We start from the raw sequence: 19,957 nt of genomic DNA on the forward strand, positions 1-19,957 counted from the left end.
TTAGTTCTCTACGGTTACTTCTTTTGAAAATGGTGTAGCTAAAAATGTAATTTAAAATGAGCAGTAATTGCAGCAGAAATAAAGAGCTACATTAACCTGCTGTTTAGGTACACATTTATTGATACGCCGTAAAACATATATAGTTTTAAGCCGTAAAACATTGTGTTCAAAATAATTTTTTTGCTATAACAAGAAAAACAAACCTAAAAGTAGTAATAAAAAAGTATTATATATAAAAAAAAACTTTACTGCATTAAATTTAGATAAATTTGAACTAATGAACTAGACAAAAATTCATGAACTTACAAATAATGAATTAAATCCAACATTTAAAACTTAAATATTAAAGTTAAACAGTAACTAAAGTAATTTAAAGTGTAATTTAAATTCGCCTACCCCATGATTTAAGCATAGAAATAGATGTTTTTTGTATGTATACATACTTATGATATTGTTATTTACTTCGAATTGAACAAAAATAAAATTCTTAAGTTATGTACCTACAACGAGACAAATTATATTTAATAATGATTAAAAGATTAATTCAAGCTGTTAGAGATGTAAATATATTTAACGAGCTAATTTATAAAACAACGTTTCAATTAATTAATTAATATATTATAAGTATGTAAAACATCAATTTATAAGCGTTTGTAAAAGGTTTTTAGTGTACTATGACATAACTTTCATCGTAATTTTTTATAATTAAAAGTATTGTTAACATAAATTGCATAGTGTTAGATGTTTAGCTTTTTATTGGTTATTTGTTTTTACAAGTTTCACAATATTTTGTAATTTTTAACTTAAATTTTAATACTTACACTGTAATAAATTACACCTTATAGTTTTTATCATAAACCTGTACTAATGTTCTTGATTAAACCTTAAAGTTTAACTTGTTATTTACTGTTAGAAAAAGTCTTAAGTTTGTATTTTAGTAACTGATTTTTGGTTAATGTTAATATATCTAACACATAATTATGTAATTTTGAAAGTATTTATGATGCATGCACGTTAATCTTCTACAGACTCCGCATAGCTGATATATTTTATGAGCAGCGAAACGCTATTAGTGAATAAAGTTATTGCGTAAAAACAGCTGTTTTAAAAAATATGAGTAATAAATATTGATAAATAATAAATTTTTCAGCTACAGAAAGATAGCTCAGTGAAACCATTATCAGAATTTAAAGAAACTATAAACTTTTCTCCAAAACAGCATACAGAAAAAAATTATCCAACTGTGCAAAAGTCACAAAGCGTAAACTATGATGAATGCAAAAAAACTGGCGAAAAAATAGATTTAAATGTACTTTTTTCACCTTCTTGTAAACTTGGTGAAGAATTCAATTTTGAAGCTAGCAATAATTCAAGGTCTAATAGTATGTATTGTAAACATGCATCTGTAAAAAAATTTAAATTGAAACAAGAAAAAAGCATAGTTAAATTAGATTCAATTGATAAAAAGGATCTAAAGACGATTAAGTTACAAAAAGAAGTTTTAAAAACTTATCCATGTAAAAAAAGAGAAAATTTTAATATAATTAATGAAAATTCACAATTTATGTCTATCAACGAAATCGCTACACCGTGTACTTTGAATACATCCAAAAATCAAAACCAAAACGAATTATCAATAGACATGAAATTAAAGGCTGAGGGCTATAGCAGAAAAAAATTACTTCCACCTAGTTATTTTTCAAAGAATAATGAATTTATGCTTAACTTCTTTGAATTACCAATAATAACTGACCAAGGAGTTGAAGTATTCACTGATAGTTTCATTTCTCTACTCAAGGTTATCTCAAATTATAAAGTTAAATGTTAAATTTTTATATCTTAATAGTTTTTTTCAATAAAATAAAAAACTGCAAATGTTTTAGTTTAACTAATTAAATACAATCTTTAAGTAAGTAATAACTAAATTTTATGACGTTTTGATAAATAATAAAAAAGCAAAGTATTAAATATTTGCTATAGAATAGTACTAAAATTAAAATAGTCCTTATAAATTTGACAATGATTTTTTATGAACTTTAGATAAAAATAGAATAAAAGAATGATCTTTATAATACTTTCTAACAGTTTTAATCATTAATGAAAAAACAGTTTATTGTTTAAAACTTTAAGAAAGAATTAATTGAATATTAAGTCTAACGTTGTAAGAAAAATATACTTGAAAGTTCTTCTAACTAATGATAAGGTTATAAAGCCATAGACAGGGTTGCCACTGGTCCGACATTTTTTTTACTAAAAATAGCATTGAATCCTATATGAAAGCTTGAAGTACAAACTACAAGTTAGTTTTTATAGAATAAAAAAAATGTTAATTAACTTTTGAGATATTGTAATTTGTATAAAAAGTTTCCGGTACAAACGTATGGACCGCAAATTTTTCAGGGTCAATTTTCTCAGAATTTTAGAAAATCACTAAAAATCTGTCTTCTTCATTTTTTGAGCTAGAGACCTCAAACTTTTAGGAAATGTGTCTTTTATAGTTTAAAAAACTTTGAATGTTTTGATTTTAAAATGATTAAAAAAAAATTCGACATAAAAAAAAGTGGTTTTTTTTTTATAGTTTATTTTTTCAAAATTAAAAAAATCCTGCATTAAATCTTTTTAAAATTTAATTGTAGACTTTCTGTGACAGTTTGAGAAAGATGGCTATAAAAATGAAGGAAAAGATAGATTTTTAATGAAATAGTCTTTTTTTGCGTTTTTGGTTTGCGCCTTCCATTAGGAACCTATTGTGGTCACTGACTGTTATCGCTCATATCTCAAAAATTACTTTGAATATTTTCAAGCGTTTAAAAATGTCTGATAGCTCAGATAAAATTCTATAAAATATAATCAACTTGTAAAAAGCAAGGTAGACAATTTGCTTTAAAAGCCAATACGTTACAAACTAAGCTTTCTTAAGTATAGTGGTTCTAAAGTTTTACTGTTCTAAAGTTTTTTTGTGACTTACGATTATTAAGGTATAAATTACAAAAGTAATGTTTATGGCAACTATGCTCTTAACCAAAGATGCTCTACTTTGTCAAATTTTTGTAGCCAAGTGTTAACTTTTTCAATGCAGAAACATTATAACAGGGTTGCCAAAATAACTATAAAGGAGAACCTAGGAATTTTGAACAAAAAATATCAAAAAATCTGCAATTGTAAACAATTTTTACATGTAAAATTAAAAAATTTAGATTAGATACAAAAGATTTATCAAATACTTAAAAAAGTGTTTGTATGATTCACAATTTTTTATCTAAACACACAATTAAAGTAGCATAACAGTATCTTTTTATTATCTCTTTAGCATTTAAGCCAGTTTATACCTTAACTTTAATTTTATACTAGAAGTTGACTAACTAACATATATTTTTAAAATTTCAAAAGCCTGGAAGAAACTCAGAAGACTTAGAAAAAATTTACAAAATAAAAAGCAACCCCGTTATAAATAAAGTTATCTTTTGTCCAGCAGTTCTAAAGCTAATAATCTTTTCTACTTAAGTCGTATAGACTAGATTCATGTTGATTCAAGTGTAAAAAGCCATATCATTAACAACATATTGATTAGCAAAATTTAAAATTATGGTAATTATGACCTATAGCAGGCTTGTCATAGCATTGATTGTAATTTCATTGCTTACTTACTTTCAAGATTGCTATGCATATAAAGTTAACAGTTTTAACGTGAAAAACCTAAAATTTTATAGCCGCTAGATTTAAGATAGTTTTATCTATAAGGGCCTTACTTTGAAACGAGATAAGTTGTAACTATAGCAACTATGCTATAGAAGATCATCAGTTGTTATAAACAATTCTGAAAAAAGTTTTTGAACAAAATAAATGCATCATTGTAAATAAACTGTAAAAATCAAAAATAGATAAAAATATCCTTAAAGCTAGTAAAGTCGAGAACTTTGAATTGTTTGATTTAAAACAAATTACAATAGTACAATTATTATAGTAAGTTTTTATATTAAATAAGATATTATCTACTAAAATTATGGTAGCTAGCAATTTTACATAAGAAAAAACATCAACTATCTCGTTTAAAATTATATTTGAGAAGTATATTTATAATTAGTTCTTAAATAATTATAGGAAAATGAACAATTCAGAAACGAAATGTTTTTACTATGGCAAAGAAACACAGAAGACAGGAAAAAGGAAGAATAAATAAAATTACATTAGTTTATGAATTGAACAAATTTTTTTTAGATAACAACAATAAAAACAAGAGCTTTTGCAAAGTTGAATTATGTATTGATGTTTGATTTTGGTTTTGAAATTGTAAAAACTGTACTATTTTTACTCAATACCATTAATTAGTATAATTGTAATTAACATATATGTTTAAGTACTAGTGACCGGACTTACTAATAGTAATTATATAAACCTTGGTTAGAAGTTTTAAGTTCTTTTATCTTTCTAGAATCTATATTTTAACCAATTTAGTTTTATTTGAAAGGTTCTTTGAACACTTTTACAAGTTTTAAATTATTTAAAGGATAGTATTTTTTAACTTCGCTTAAAACTAATTTTAAAGTTGTTAAAATTTTTTAAATAGTGTAAAGTTATAAGTCTTTTGTAAAACATCATAGTTCTGCATTAAGAAGTCTTTTGTAAACTATAAAGCTATATAAAATTATTGTATTACGTTACCATTTAAGGTAATTTGTTTAGCTTGATTAACTTGTATTGCTGCAGGTTGTTAATACAAATAATAAATTGTCGTGTAATTTGTTTGCGGTGTATTTAAATTAAATTGCTAAAGTAATAAGTAAATTTTAAATTTTTGCCTTTTTAAACGCGTTAATAAAAATACTAATACAAAATGAGAAGGTTTTGATTGCTAAATACAAGTATTTTTATACATTTCTTAACACAATAAAACGAATTTGTTAAGTAACAATAAAACGAAAGGGAGTTTGTTAACCTTTTGTATAATAAGGGGTTAATTTTCTACTAAAACTTTAAATAAACATACTGTACAATATTATAGGTCAGAATGACTAAGTTCTAAATTTAGCTCAATTTTTGATAAACAACTTTATTAGCTTAGTTTATTTCAAGACAATTATTTTACTATAAACTTAGTTGATTTAAATTACTATAAACAATTTTTCTCATTTCCATAATTGAAGCACTATAACTTTTTTAAGTGTGTCGACATTTTGATTCTTATTAGAATTATATTGCTTGTTTATTTCTTTTTATTACTTTACAAAATTTTACATTTAGATTTTCTGCTTTCTCATGAATATTTCTTTGATTAAAGTCTTTAATGACCAAACTATGTAAGAGAACTTTTATTCAAAGTTTAGTTCTTGAGTTAAGTACTAAATAGTTTTAGTTTTTTTAGAGAGTGCTATCAAACATAGTTTAACAGTTTTGACTAACGTTTAATTTCTGTACAATAGAAGTATATCAAAAGCCTTTATTCTTTTATCTTTTTGAACTAATTTTATTTCTTAATTTTAATAGTTTTTTAAGTGTACTTTTCTTTGCTTTTACTGAAAGTTTATATTTATACTCATATACCATAGATAAATTATAACTGTAGATATATTACATTGATTGTTTATAATCATTAATATGTGTATTGTTTTGTGTTTAATTACCATATACAGTTATATTTTATTATTACTTCAGTTAATAAGAATAATGTTTAAATGAAAAAAACTTTTTAAAATTTGCTCATAAACTATGGAAATGAAGTAATTGTTATTTTAGAAATAATTACTATAACAAAATTTAATAACAAAATTTGGTGTAGTTTAGGTTTGTAAAGATTATTCATGGTCAATGTAGATAGAGATTTGAAGGTAAAGGTTTTGATAGTTGGTGACCCAGGGGTAGGAAAATCATCATTAGCTCACTTCTTGTCTCATCCTAGACTAACCAGTAAGAATCCTGGATATACAATTGGTTGCTCGACTCAAGTTAAGGTTAGTTTTTCTAATATATTTTAGTAATCCAAACTTATATACATTAAATCAGATAGTTATACAATTTAAGTTTAAACTTTTTTATTTGGTGTGTATGTATTGTCAAGTAGAAATGTATTCTGTATACTGAACAAGTAGTTTTAAATTGTAGTTAAGACACTATAAAAAGGTAATCTTTTGTCAGGCCTTCCATAAAAGGGTACTGTAGATCTTATGTAGTGTTTTGACTTAAACTGATACGATTTTTCTTCTAGCACTCTGCTACTAAATATGATAAAGATTGTCCAATATCGAATATATTAAATAAGGGGTCGACAGCCTTATATAAGTCACAGGCCAATTTTTTGAAAAAATTAGCTAGCGGGGCACACGCTATAAAATAAAATCTTCCGCAGTTCGCAGTTATTTACAGTGCTTGTAGTTTTCTATTAAAAATACTATCTAAAATCATAAATATGTAATAAAAAAAACTAGTTGTTACTGTTTGTTAAATTAAGAGCTTAACTGTAAGTTTTTACTACAAAATCTTTTTTCAATGTTGTTTTGTTTAAATATTTTTCTCAATACCCACAGTATCATTTTGTGAAAAAACTTATTAAATATCAAAAAGCAAGAGTTTTAACTATGTAAGGATTAAGTTTTTTCTATAATTAGATATAACAATTTACTATATATTAATCGCCAACAGCTACACGATTTCAAACAAGGTACATTAGATGAGAAGGTTTACTGCATTGAGCTATGGGATATAGGAGCCTCTAAGAGCCATGCTAACAGTAGGTATGTGTCATATTATCAGAATTGCCACCGCTTAAACAATTTTTGAGTTAATACTTAGTTCTTAAAATTCAAAAAGTATAAACTTTTGAAAACAGTATATTTTAACAACAAGTGTGAAGTTAGCTTGAATAAATTTTCAAAAAATGTCCAAACTTTGGATCTAATTATTTTCCTTATCTTAATAGCTAATTGAAAACTTTGTTTTTTATTCTAGAGAACGATCTTTTGTCTAAAAACTAAAAAAAAATCTATTGGGGTTTCGTTTTTTGAGTGGGGCCCCTTAAAAAAAATTGGGTTTTTTTATAATTTTATTTTATTTTATGAGTTTAAGTTTTATTATTATTTTTTTTAACTCAAACAATTATTTTTAAACTATTTAACACAGTTTCTTACCTTAGACTTAACTATAAATAAAAAAAAACCCAAAAGTGTGTACTTTTAAAAACCTAGAAGAAATTTGGAAAACCTGGAAATTTTTTTGAAAAAACAAGTGGCAACCCTGAGATAAGTAAAGTTTTTTAATGATAATTTTTTAATTGAATTAAAAAACAGTTGTAAAAGACTAGTGCGAAATGAAACAAGTAGAGATACAAAACGAATCGTAAATTATATTTAAACTTTAATAATTCATACTTTATTGTTTTCTTTTTATTTCTTGTTTTAATTTTCATTTTTATTTAACTTTATATTAGTTGTTTCAAATATTGTTAAATTAAATAGGTTAATAAATAATAATAAAAAGTTAACAAATTAAAACTAACAAGTTTTAGCTACATCATATGACTATCTATTTTGTTTATGAACTTTAAGGCTTTTGACAAATCATATAAGAAGAACATATTGATTCAAAATAATAGTATAGGTTGCAATAGAGCAAAGCAAAAGTTGGATTATAGTGAAATGTATCGTTTATATAGTTTAAATCTATCAAAAAAACACCTTTTTTAGCTTAAGATTAATTTACCACTATGAATGGTTGAAAAAATATGTGTTTTCAAAAACCTAGAATAAGTTTCGAATACCTGGAGTAAATTTGCCCAAAACCAGTGGCCACTCTGTAACATATTTTTTCAATGGGAGCATATGTAACCAAATTATTTATTTTAATTGTTCAGATTAAAAAAAATAGTATGACAAGTATTGAAGTTTAAATTATTTGAAAGTTTAGTCTTAGTACTGATTTTTATTATAAAATTTATTCGTAAATAACTAGTGTAAGGCTTATTTAATGTTTTTGTTTAGCTTTCATTAGAAAATTGTTGCTAAATACTAATATTAGTTTATAAAATTTTTAAAGATATGTTAAAAATAGTTACTTCACGAGTAGTCAAATATAATATAGAAAAAGTGTGGATAAAGATTTTTAATTTTATGTTTAGTAGTTTTTTACAGATTTTAAGTCAAGTTTAACATATAACTAATAGAATACAACATAAAAGATAATAAAAAGTGTTCTAAATTTCTAAAAAATCTAAAACTAAAAGTAAAAGCTTACAAAAACCTCAACAATAAGAAAATACACTATTCATATAACTTTAAAATATATTAAACTTATCTCGTTGTTTACAAACTTTCGGATTGCAAGTTTTTTTAACAGCAATTCTAGAACTAAAAGAAGGTTTCTGTTTCTTGCTCTAGATAAAATTTCGAATTTACTACCGATATAGTTCTCAGCACAACTAGGATTGTTGAGGAGGTGGTCTGGATGATTTCACCTTTCGACTTATCGTTGCCATTAAAATTGAACTTTTTAGCTTTTTTGTTACATGCTGCTTTCGTCTGACATAGAAACGTTGATATGTATGACCTACGTAGTTATTTCCGCAATGACAACTAAAAACGTATACTACGCTGGTTAATTCGTTGGTAGGTTTAGCCCCTTTAACTATCCCATTAAGCGGAAGGTTGGTGTTATACATAACACGTATGAAATGTCAAACTTAAGTGTTTGACAGCAAGTGAATTTAAAAACTGCCTTTCTACTTTTGTGTATAAAAAAAATCACTCAAAGCTACATTTCTTGAAATTTTTGTTGTCCAACCAAAAATTGAAAATTATCTAATCCATTACAAATTTAGCCATTAGGATCTGCACAGCTAATTGTTTGGATAAAGAATGGATAATATTTACAAAAAAAATCTTTATAAGGTTACCACGCACCAGTTGTTATGAAGGTAATTAGGCAAATCATAACAGGATGGTTAGTTTACCCTTTTTGGGTCCACTCCACATCTCTGTCTAGTTTACCTCCGCCTTCCTTAGATGGGTGAAAACTCCATTAGGTTGGTTAGACAAGCTTTTAACATCGAGATAAGTATAATTAAAAACTATATTTATAGTGTTTTTATATTGCTGTAAATTTTCTTAATCTTTTCGTTTAACTAAATTTTAAAGAATTTTCTATAATATTAATGCTTTTCTTTCATTAACTATTTATTAAACTAAGTTTAAACCGTAAAAAATCACTTGATCAAAAATTTAAATCATTACACAGACTTATTTTACATTAGACTTTTTGTGAATTAGTTAATTTAATGAAATTTCAAAAGTTTTATACTATACTAAATTTTTACATAATTAATGTTAGTTTTTAGCAACTTTATTCTGATGAGCTTAAGGATAATAAATAAAATTTTTTTAACTTTAAATGATTAAGTTAAGTTTTCGAATTAAGTTTTGAAATTTCAATTAAATTTAATTTTATTAGAATTTTTATTTTATTTTAAATACATGCCCTAAAAAATCGTCTTAGCTACGTGATTTTTTTATATTTTTATACTATACTTAGACAAACGTTTTTAAACCGAAAATTTCCAAGCAGCTTTAAGTTGATAAATTCAAAAAATTCAAACTATTTGTTTTATTAATACTGTTTATTATTTTCGTTTCTCTTATATTTATGACGATATTTTTAATCTGCAGCAAAAAAAGTTTTAATACGAAACAAACAAGCGTTTAAGTACTTTACAAATTACTTCATAAACATCTTTATGTGTAGTGTATTTCAATAGTTCCTTGAAAGTTATCATTTTAAGTCATCTTTATTAAAATAAAAAACTGTTAAAACAGACATCAGTTAGATGTTAGTATTTTATATTTAAAAAGCAATCTTATTTTGTTTCCACTAGATAAAAAATAAATTATTTGAGTTCTATTTATAATTTTACGAATTAAGTTCTAAATAAAAAAATAATTAAAAATAATATGTTAAGCTTGTTGTATGTAAAATTTTAACAATAACGTTAACTGTTTTTATATAATTTAATGTAAACTGCTTTTTATATTATAAACTTAAAAGTTAAAAAAATTCCAGTTAGTTTAGTTCTATGAAACTTGATAAAATTTATTTATCTCATAAATTTTTTATACAGGTCTATATTCTTTAATAATGTAAATGGGATAATATTAGTTCATGATCTAACAAACAACAAATCACTACAAAATTTAAATAAATGGCTTCATGAAGTTCTCAATCACGAATCAGTGGTGGGACTAAACTCAGTTAAAGTTGCTCCTTCTTGTAATAGTTCTACAAATAAAAAGTAGTTTTAAATTGTTGTTTGTATGCTTATAAAACCTGTTTGATTTAATTTATTTTAGTTATTTGAATTTGTGTTGAAAATATGTATAAATAAGATTTTTAAGACTAAAAGAAAACCATTATTTGCTTTTCTGAATTTTACTTATCTTTCTAAGCTATCTAAATTCATTATGTTTTAAAATCTTTAAACAGGGTTGCCACCTTACCTGGAAACCTAGAAAAACCTGGAATTTGACAATTTAGGCTAAAATAATCTGGAAAAACCTGGAATTTTTAACAATTTCAGTAGTAAAATTTTAGTTTGATACAAAAATTCTATCATATTAATAAATTTTTTTGTCATCATCAAAAAATTTTTCAATTAATAAACACACTTAAAGTAACTTTCAGTATGTTTTCAATGTTTTTATACTATTTAACACAGTTTCTTACATTAAACTCAACTTAAAACTAAAAACAGACCCGAAAATGCGTACTTTTAAAAACCTGGAAGAAATTTAGAAAACCTGGAAATTTTTTTGAAAAAACAAGTGGCAACCCTGTTCAAAATAAGATTGAATTTACGCACAGTAGAAATGTAATAAGTATAATTTTTAGATATAATATTAGTTTAATTTAAAACAAAATTATATATCAAAATTTAGCAAATCATAAGTTGTAAATTACTCTTACAGAACTTACTACTTCAGGCTGATTTCTAAGTTTAGTCTAAATGACATCTAGTCATACTGATATGTAATTAAAATAAGTTGTCAGCTTTACGTCCAATGACTTGTTTCTATAATAGAGTTTAGCCTTTTTTTTCACATATTTAGTTTTATTAGCAACACATAATACATATTCACTGCTAATCATAAGATTTTTAGAAATGGCAATACTAATGAAATATTAAATACTTGATTAAATTAGAAATTTTAATCTACAAGGTATTAATAAAAAAATAGAGCGAAAAACTTGAACATTGGTATTTATCCTGGCTTAAAGTTTGAATTATTAAAACTATCTAGCCCCAACAGAAAGCAATAAAATTTATGTTTCTTTTTAATTAGACTATGACATTGAAAATCATTGGAAATTAAAACTTTTTGAGTATAAGTCATATAGTCTAAAAATTGTTAGATAGTAATTTTTTGAAGATCAGTTATTTTTGCTAGTGATTTTGTATTTAGTAAGCCGTTTAGCTTTTATCATATTTTAGCTTTTATTTATAGGGGTTTATGTTAAAGCATGCAATGCCAACACAGTGGTACTGAAAATGAATGGATTTGCTTTGCTTTGGATCAAATTTCAACTTGAAATTCTTATGTTAAAATCTTGGCAGTCAATGATTTTTCTTAATATTAATTTTACTCGTTAGAAAAACACCCACTAAATCTGTTAAAAACTAATCAGAAGTAACAAGCAATATTATAACTTTTATGAAGTTTGTTAATACTTTTTACGTCGCTCAGATTGATTTAGATTTGGGCGTTTTTCCTAACTTATGTTTTTTAAAATAATTTTAAATCTATGTACAGAGGATTTGTTTTGATTTATTACACACTCAATTAGTATACTCATGCAAGCCGGAATTTTTTAAAAACTCAACTAGTTGTAAATATTTTTTAATTATCATTTTTTATGACTTTTAGTCTATGTTCTCTTGAAAATTATGTTATATTAGTTTTAAGTGATTAGTAATTATTTTGGCTATATCCAGTAAGGGTAGCTGTCTAAATTGCACGAGCGTACAAAGTTGCACGATGGAACAAAATTGCACCAAGATACTTTTGCACGAAGACACTTTTGCACGAGCAGGCAATTTTGCATGGTTTAAATTCATTTTTTATATTATTTTTATTAATTTTACTATTTTTTTTATTAACTTTTTTTTTCCTATTAGTGTTACCCCTAACTATTAGCCTTGGCCGGTTAGTTTATTTATTTTTGTTTTTATATTTTAATTTTATTTGAAAAAGATTATTTTAATTTAAATTTTTATTTTTTATTTATAATTTTTTTCAATTTATTTTTCCTACTATCACTGTTACCCCTAACCCTTACCCTCGGTCGGTAGCTTTTTTTTTTAATACTTTGTTTTTTTTAATTTTTTTAAGTAATTTTTTTACTGTTACCCCTAACCCTTACCCTCGGTCAGTAACTTTTTCTTTATTAATTTTTTTTTTATTTTTTTTTTGTTTACTTTTTTTTTTCTGTATATTTTTACTCTCGTGAAAAAATATAAATTGTGCAAAATTGACCCTTGGTGTAAAATCGTCTTCGTTGAATTATGTTCCCTCGTGCAATTTTGTGCCCTTGTGCAAATTTGGCTTCGTGCAAATTTAGCTTCGTGCAATTTAGTAACCTCGTGCAATTTTATCTTTGTGCAATTTAGACCCGTTCCCATCCAGTAAAGATAAGATGTTTTTAAGTCATTATTCAATAAGCACTAGATTGCACTGCATGACCATCAACAAAAGCACATTCGAAATTTTGCAACCTGGTTTTGTCCTTTAAAGGCTTAGTTATAAGTAAAAGTATTAAATTGTAGCACAATAGGACTATAACAGCTATTAAGTGAGCTATTTGTGTTCTGATAAAAATTTTAATTATTTGCAAACTACACAACTTAAAAAAAAAGACATACACAGCAATGCAACACACTTGAAAATAAAACGTAAAAGAAAAAACTTATTCTATTATCTTCGTCTGCTTCGGTTTCATAAAGTATTGTTTTTCTCTTTCTTTCAGTATTTTCTTGATAGATGAGCCAAGGTATATTTTTTTTTAGATTTTACTTAAACTTTTGAAATTTTTTACAACAATTGTATCTTATTGTTTATTATAAAGTTAAGATTATACTCTTTAAGTTTGAGAAAGAAAGCTTAAAAACTATAGAACAAGATATATTTTTTTCTGATCTGATTTTTTAACTTAGCCCTTCCATAAGTATCCTGTTAAAATTTCCGATTTTGTTCCTCATATTTCAAAAACTATTTTTCATTACAAAAAAAATTTTTAAAGCAACCGTAAGCTAAGTCTAAGGAAGATCTTTGAAATAAGAGCAACATGTAATACAATAAGTTTAAACCCCTATGCCCTTAATGGTAGAGTATCTGTACCTTGGCTTGAACTTTAGTTTTTAAGGCTAATAGTAAGACTAAAATTTAAGCATGATGACGAAAACTAAATCAAGGGTGTCTCAAGAACTTGGGCAAAGTGAGCTTCAAGTGTAGCATAATTAACAGATAAACTATACCGTACTGATTTTTCATTTTTCGCTTTGCTCTTAGATGTGCAAAAATTAAAAGGTGATCATGAATTTTGTACTGGTATTAACTAAAAAAGTTGAAAATCCGTAAGCGCGCTTTAACAGTACTGAAAAAAACTTTGAAAGAGGTGAATGATAAACGTATCATGCTAGTCTATAAACGGTTACATCATTTTAAAAGGTTGTGTTTATGTGAAAAGACTTAACAATATAAGGAGACTCGGAAGGCATCCAATTTACCACAATATCGCAAACAAGTCTTTCCCTACTTTTTAATTGAAAGCTTAAGAAAGGTCAATGAAAGCGATATACAAGGACACTTTTTGTTAATTGTATTTTCCTTGCAGCTGTCGTACAGAGAAAGTCGTATCAGTGGTAGAACGTTTAGACCGAAATCTACGTTGTGACTTGGGACATACCCCCGTCGAGGAAGAACCAAACGTGTAAAAAAGATACTAGATCTTTTTTTTTTGTTTTGCAATCCGACCTAAAACTCTTGATTTTTAAAAGCTATTATAGAGGTCTTAGCATCACGAATTGCTTGTGTCACTTTATCTTGCACATTAGATCAATTAGAATTGAACTCACAATATACTTTAATCTTAATTCCTATATGTAATATTTTTTCTCAGTTTTGGATTGCAAAGACGTTGTTAAGTTTTTTGTTCAAGCTGCTTTTTTGATTCCTTCATAAACTAATTTGGTGTAGCTTCTGTCAGCAGCAGCTTAAATACTAGTGCTAGCTTTAACCAAAATACTTGTTTTCGCCTTTCCCTGCTTTTCTTCAAAAATACTTTTAGCTTCACGTAGCCTTTTAAGTGGTTACTTGGGTTATGATATTATTTGCAACCTGGTTTATCATTATTTGCCTGTCGCTCAATATTTATAAGAGTAAGCATTACATTGACGTTTTAGTTGAAAATATAGTTCTGTCGTTTATGTTTTACTCAGTTTACAGTTTTACTAGTTAATTAACGGTTAATTACTAAGGTAGTTTTTTGATGATTCAGGCTGATGTTTTGCTTTGAACAGTAGCAACTTTTAATATTATAATTATTATGTTGTTTAATACAAGTATATAAGCTAGCTTTAATTTATAACACCTTGTAAAGTGAACTAATAAATATAGTTTTTTATAGTTTACATAATTTAAAGTTATCATAAGTTAAAACTTCAATTTCTTTTCTATAATAGAAAATCATCGGAACAATTAATAAAAGAAAATGTGTATGATCTGCCTCTATTGATGGTGGGGACTAAATTGGAACATGTACATGAAAGTTCTAGGGCCAGTAAAATGCTTGCTGGAAAAAATCTTTCTACATATTTTCAGTGTTCTGAAGTTTTACTAGTGAGTTATTGTTCTAAGCTATACAACTAGTAAATAAATTTCAGAAAGTCTCCTTGAAACAATATAATAATTTTTTTATTTATTAAATATTACTAAACTCTATGTTTTTATAAACTTAAACTGTTTTGGTAACTTTTTTTTACCTCAACAGGATACATCAAACAAAAAATACGTTGTAGCTGGCTCTGGTAACTGTGTCAAGTTAAGTAGATTTTTTGATAAGGTTAGATTTTGTGTAATGATAAAATAAATAACAATTAAAATATATGTTAAGTATATTACGTATAATTAAATTTTTGGAACTTAGTTGATATCATTAAAGTAAGAACAAAGACTATATTCAAGAATAGTTGTGGTCTTTTGGACTAAATTGTTGTTTATCTGAAAATGTTTCACTTAAACAAATTCTTCAGAGCTCACAAACAAATATTAAGCAGTATTAAAGAACTAGAATTTAAGACAAAATATAATTGATTAATAAATATGTCTAATCAGTTATTATTAATTGTGGAAATAGCAATAATTAAAGACACAAATTATTAATTTTTAAGTCAGCTCAAATTATCTAACTACTTATATTAAAGATGAGCTAAAAATGCATTCAAATTAAGAGCAATGGGGGTTCAACGTTTTTTTACAAAAGTTATCATTGACTCTGTTATATTAAAGTTTAAGTGTATACTATACGGCATTTTTATAGAACAAAACAATTTAAACTACCTTTGAGCTATAACAAGTTTTGTAAAAAAAAAATCATATGGAAGCAAAACTTTTTAAGGCTAATTTTATTTGAATTTTGAAAACTTTACTAAAAAATAAATTTTCACCTTCATTTTTAAAGCAATTTAACTCAAATTTTCAAGAAATGTACTTTTAAATATTACAAACAACTTGTAGGAATCGGATTTTTGAAAGAAAAAAACCATAAAAATAATTAAAGAAAAGACCAAAAAAAAAACTTTATTTAAAATAGATTATTCTCGAAATAGATTTTTCGTGAAACAGTCTATTTTTGCCCTTTTAGTTTCCGCCTCCCATAAAGAACATATTTAAAGCTCTAACTTTGATCGCTCATATCTCAAAAAAAAAAGTTTGAATCTAAAAAGGAGGTAAAAAGTAACAAATAGCCTACCTAATTATGCAAATTTGACAAACTTGGCTAAATTTAAAAATAAGTGTTAACTCCTTATGCCCTTAAATCAAATATTAAAACCCTATAAAACTTATTAAATATCAAGTATTAAACTAAAACACACGCAAAAAGCCCAATTAGAGATAGAATGTCAGAAAAGCGTTAATTCAAAACAGTTCAAAAGTAATTAAAGATAAATGAAAAATTGATAAACCCAAAGTTAGGACATTTTAGTTAATTTACTTTTTTAACTAGTTTATGATTTTTGTTTTATACTGTATTGTTTAGCTTTTTTTTCCTTATACTACTTAGCTTAATTTACAAAAGTTATTTTTTCATTTCAATTGTTGATACTTTGATTAGTATTAAGTTTTTACATTTCAACGTATAAATTCAAGATGACTGATGCTAAATTTATAGCTAAAAGATTAATAATCCTAAAAAAAGTTCTGTATGTTTTTTTAGAATTTTGGTTTAAACCATTATTAAAATGAACAAAATTGTTTTTTTTTTTTCAATCTATTTGAGATTAAATAACTTTAAAGTATGCGATAAGCTTGATATTTGCAACTCAGTTAAGTCAAAAGTTCTATTAGAAATTTTTTTTATTATTATTTGTTAAAAAATGCTCGGTTTATACCTCATACAAAAATAATAATAAAACTTTTATCACTGCTTATCAAGAATTCTGTGAACATTTTGTGGAACACTAGAACAAACGACTACTGACTGAACAAATTAAAATGCCGGTTTTCTGATTTAAACAGCAGCGCATAACAGCGTCTTTTATGGGATAGCTAACAAAACTTTTGATATTTGGCTTTAAAAACAAAACGGAGTATATTTTTCCGACACATAATTATTTTAATGGAAACTCTTGATAAAATAGTTTGCTGTTTTTTGTTTGAAAATTTACTTTGAGGTTTTTAATTGCTAGATTTACAGAAAACAAATAATTTATTTTTAATCAAAGCTGTTGTAAAAATTAATCTTTTTACCTCATGGTTTAGTTCTTTTGACTAAATTCACTAGAGTTTAATAAAAAGCAGAAGTTTGAAAATATGAATTATTAATTTGCTTTTTAAAGTATTCTATGTATAGTTTTAATTTTAGATATAATATAAAGATATAGTTATTCATGTTATATTTGTTTTGACTAATACTATTCGAGTTAAATTTGGTCAAAATAAGAGCAACTTTATGAATAGTTCAGCATAAAAAATCATTTATCACTTAAAAATTATTTGAACATTGTTTTAGTTTTTATTTAACAATAGTTTACAACTTGGTTGTATAAAATGTTTTGAAAATGACAGAATAAAAGCATTTTACTGTATCAAAAAATTGATCATTTAACCATTAAATTTAAACTATAATAATGTAACTTGTTTTAAATCAAACAATTTAAAGTTCTCGACTTAAATGTCTTTAAGGAGATTTATATCCAATACTAAGATTCTATTTGAATAAGACCTATTTACAACAACTGAGGATCTCATAAATGCAAGTATAGGAGTGAAACATTGTTTTGTTTGTAGTAAACTGTTAAAATAAATATTGGATTAAATTTAAACCATAAATAATTATTATGTATTCTATTTTAATACTTTATTTGCAAATAGACAATAGAGCATGCGACAATGATTTTGCAAAGAGTGAACACAAAACAAGAAGGGCCTTCAACAAACAGATTTTTTTCTATTAATGAAAGAAAAAGAAGTTTAACTGCATTACATTCTAATAATTCCGGAATAAAGACAGATTAAAGTTAAAAAACATAAAGTTTACCAATATCTACTTATTGAAATATAACAACTGTACGGTCTATTTGTAATAAATATAGTATGTAAATTTTACTTGTTGTCTAATTTTAATAAATAGTTTTTAGAATACAACTTTGGTAAAATTAGTAACCTCTGCTTATATATCTTACTAGAACCTAGTGTGATTACTAGTAAGTTTAGGTAATATCTTTCATAAAACATTTTATTAAAAACGAACAGTTTGATAGTATTTAAAAGAATTGTGTTAATAATTTTTGATTAACTTGTTTTAGTATTTTCTTACTTAATTAAGTTTACTTAGTGACTTTTTTGTTCTTGTTTCTTTATAGGGTACACAAATTTTGAAACATAATAAAAAATGTTGTATTTGTTGTAATGTTAGCGCTTAACGTTAGCGGTGAAGTAAATTTATACTATTTAATGTTTTTTTTAACTATATTTGTTATAACTATTTTAAACCGATGCCAAATACATTTGTTAGTTTTCAAATAAAAATATGTTTATTATGATTCAAACAAAGATTAAATCTTATGTTTTTTACTAAAGTTAAGAAATACATTTCAAATTGAATACATTTTAAAAAGTTACTTTATTTTCTTATTAATCGCATTAAATTTTTCATTATTAATTCTCAGCTCAAAATTATCTGTTTTATTTTGACTTATAGATAAAAACTAATTAGTTTGGTATACTTACTTTTTATGGTTTAATAAACAATGAACTCCACCAAACGAACATCAACAACAGCATCCGAGACAACCCATGACCGTTTTCGTTTATACTAGGACTCATCATGCAGGTATAGTCGCAAGAAACTGCTGTTGCGATTAAAGCCAAGCAGGCTTAAATGCATATGCAGTGAAACTACCGTTTGTGGGTAAAGTCCAAAAAATTGACGCAGCCTAATCGTTTACAGCCCAACGTCTAAGACATTGTCAGCTTATTAGAGTTAAGTCTACGCTCGTTTAATCAGTTTTAACCAGAATTTATTTCGGCTATCATTATTTTTTGAGGTGGTAGTAATTTTGCAATTTAGTCTTATATAGTCTGTTGTGTGTGTTCAGATAGCTTTTAAACCATTTCAAAACATTGCTCCATTTGTTTTTGTTCCCAGTAAAGCAACAATGCACCATTTTAACTGTTAATATAAATCATAATGAAATACTACTAAAATTAATGTCATACATCTAAAGAAAATTTTGTTGCATTATGTAGATTATAAAGAGTCAGTAAATAGATTTTAAACTAGGCTGATTGAAATACTTAATAAATTGAAGAATTATAAAACTGTTCCTTTATATAAGCTATTACAGTTTCTATAAAAGACAAGATTTATATAAAATTCTCAAATCAGTCTAGGACGCAGTCAATTTTTAATTGTGATTTTTCTTCTGCATCAATAATAATTAGAAAAAATTAAACGATAGTTTGAAAAATCTACAAATTTATTGCATATTAGTTAATTTAAAACGTTTTCAGAAAAAAGTCCGTCTTCAGTGAACTTATGATAAACTAATAGAACTGAAACACATTTATGCAACTAAATGAATAATAGTAAAAAAAATATTTTGACGTAGTAATTCAAAACTAGGTAGAAAACCAAACTTGTTAAGGCTAGAAGATTTTTTACATTATAATGATAATTTTGAAGGTAAAAGTTAATCCAAATTAAGTTAATATAAAAACAAACCTTTTTCCGATATTAACCTTAATTTAAAACAATCTTAATAAGGAACTGTTTGGTGTAAGTTATTGTTAATAAATAGTTACTGTTATCGATGAAGTAAAGATAAAAAACTTTTCCCAAACATTATTTAGAGTAATTATAAAAATCTATATTTATAAGAAACTGTATCTTACAAACTTTATCTTAAAGAAATAGTAGTATAAGTGACTAAAAATAACTTTTTTGAAATAAAACCTAAGATAAAAAAAATTACTTTATACACAGTTTTGAATTACTACGTCCTAATGATTTTTTTCACTATATTTACTTAGTTGCATAAATATGTTTCAGTTCTATTAGTTTTTGATATCATAAGTTCACTAAAGACGGACTTTTGTCTGAAAGCGTTTTGTACTAAACTATTATGCAATAAATTTGTAGATTTTTCAAACTATCGTTTGCTTTTTTCTAGTTTATATAAAAGTAAGGCATCCGTATATTTTAT

The 19,957-nt window shown here is 25.1% G+C and overlaps 2 protein-coding genes across 3 annotated transcripts in view; both read left to right on the forward strand.

Moving 5' to 3' along the window:
- Window positions 1-5,563, forward strand: part of LOC145849236 (uncharacterized) — a 37,429-nt gene extending 31,866 nt beyond the window's left edge. For both annotated transcript variants that reach the window (XM_082954377.1, XM_082954378.1), the window contains exons 6-7: window positions 1,151-1,798; window positions 4,102-5,563. In XM_082954377.1, the coding sequence (XP_082810503.1) occupies window positions 1,151-1,798; window positions 4,102-4,176 (723 nt within the window). In that variant the 3' untranslated portion in view covers window positions 4,177-5,563. The remainder of the gene's footprint in view (window positions 1-1,150; window positions 1,799-4,101) is intronic.
- Window positions 5,564-5,692: 129 nt separating this feature from the next.
- LOC145849237 (rab-like protein 3) lies at window positions 5,693-18,099 on the forward strand. The gene is made up of 6 exons (XM_082954379.1): window positions 5,693-5,948; window positions 6,637-6,728; window positions 10,100-10,270; window positions 14,714-14,870; window positions 15,022-15,093; window positions 17,625-18,099. Exons 1-6 carry the CDS (start codon window positions 5,799-5,801, stop codon window positions 17,766-17,768), a joined length of 786 nt encoding a protein of 261 aa, XP_082810505.1. The 5' UTR covers window positions 5,693-5,798; the 3' UTR covers window positions 17,769-18,099.
- The last annotated feature ends 1,858 nt before the right edge of the window (window positions 18,100-19,957 follow it).

The sequence above is a fragment of the Thalia democratica genome, chromosome 1 (genome assembly GCF_965202585.1).
Source record: "Thalia democratica chromosome 1, ktThaDemo2.hap1.1, whole genome shotgun sequence".
Classification (NCBI taxonomy): Eukaryota; Metazoa; Chordata; class Thaliacea; order Salpida; family Salpidae; genus Thalia; species Thalia democratica.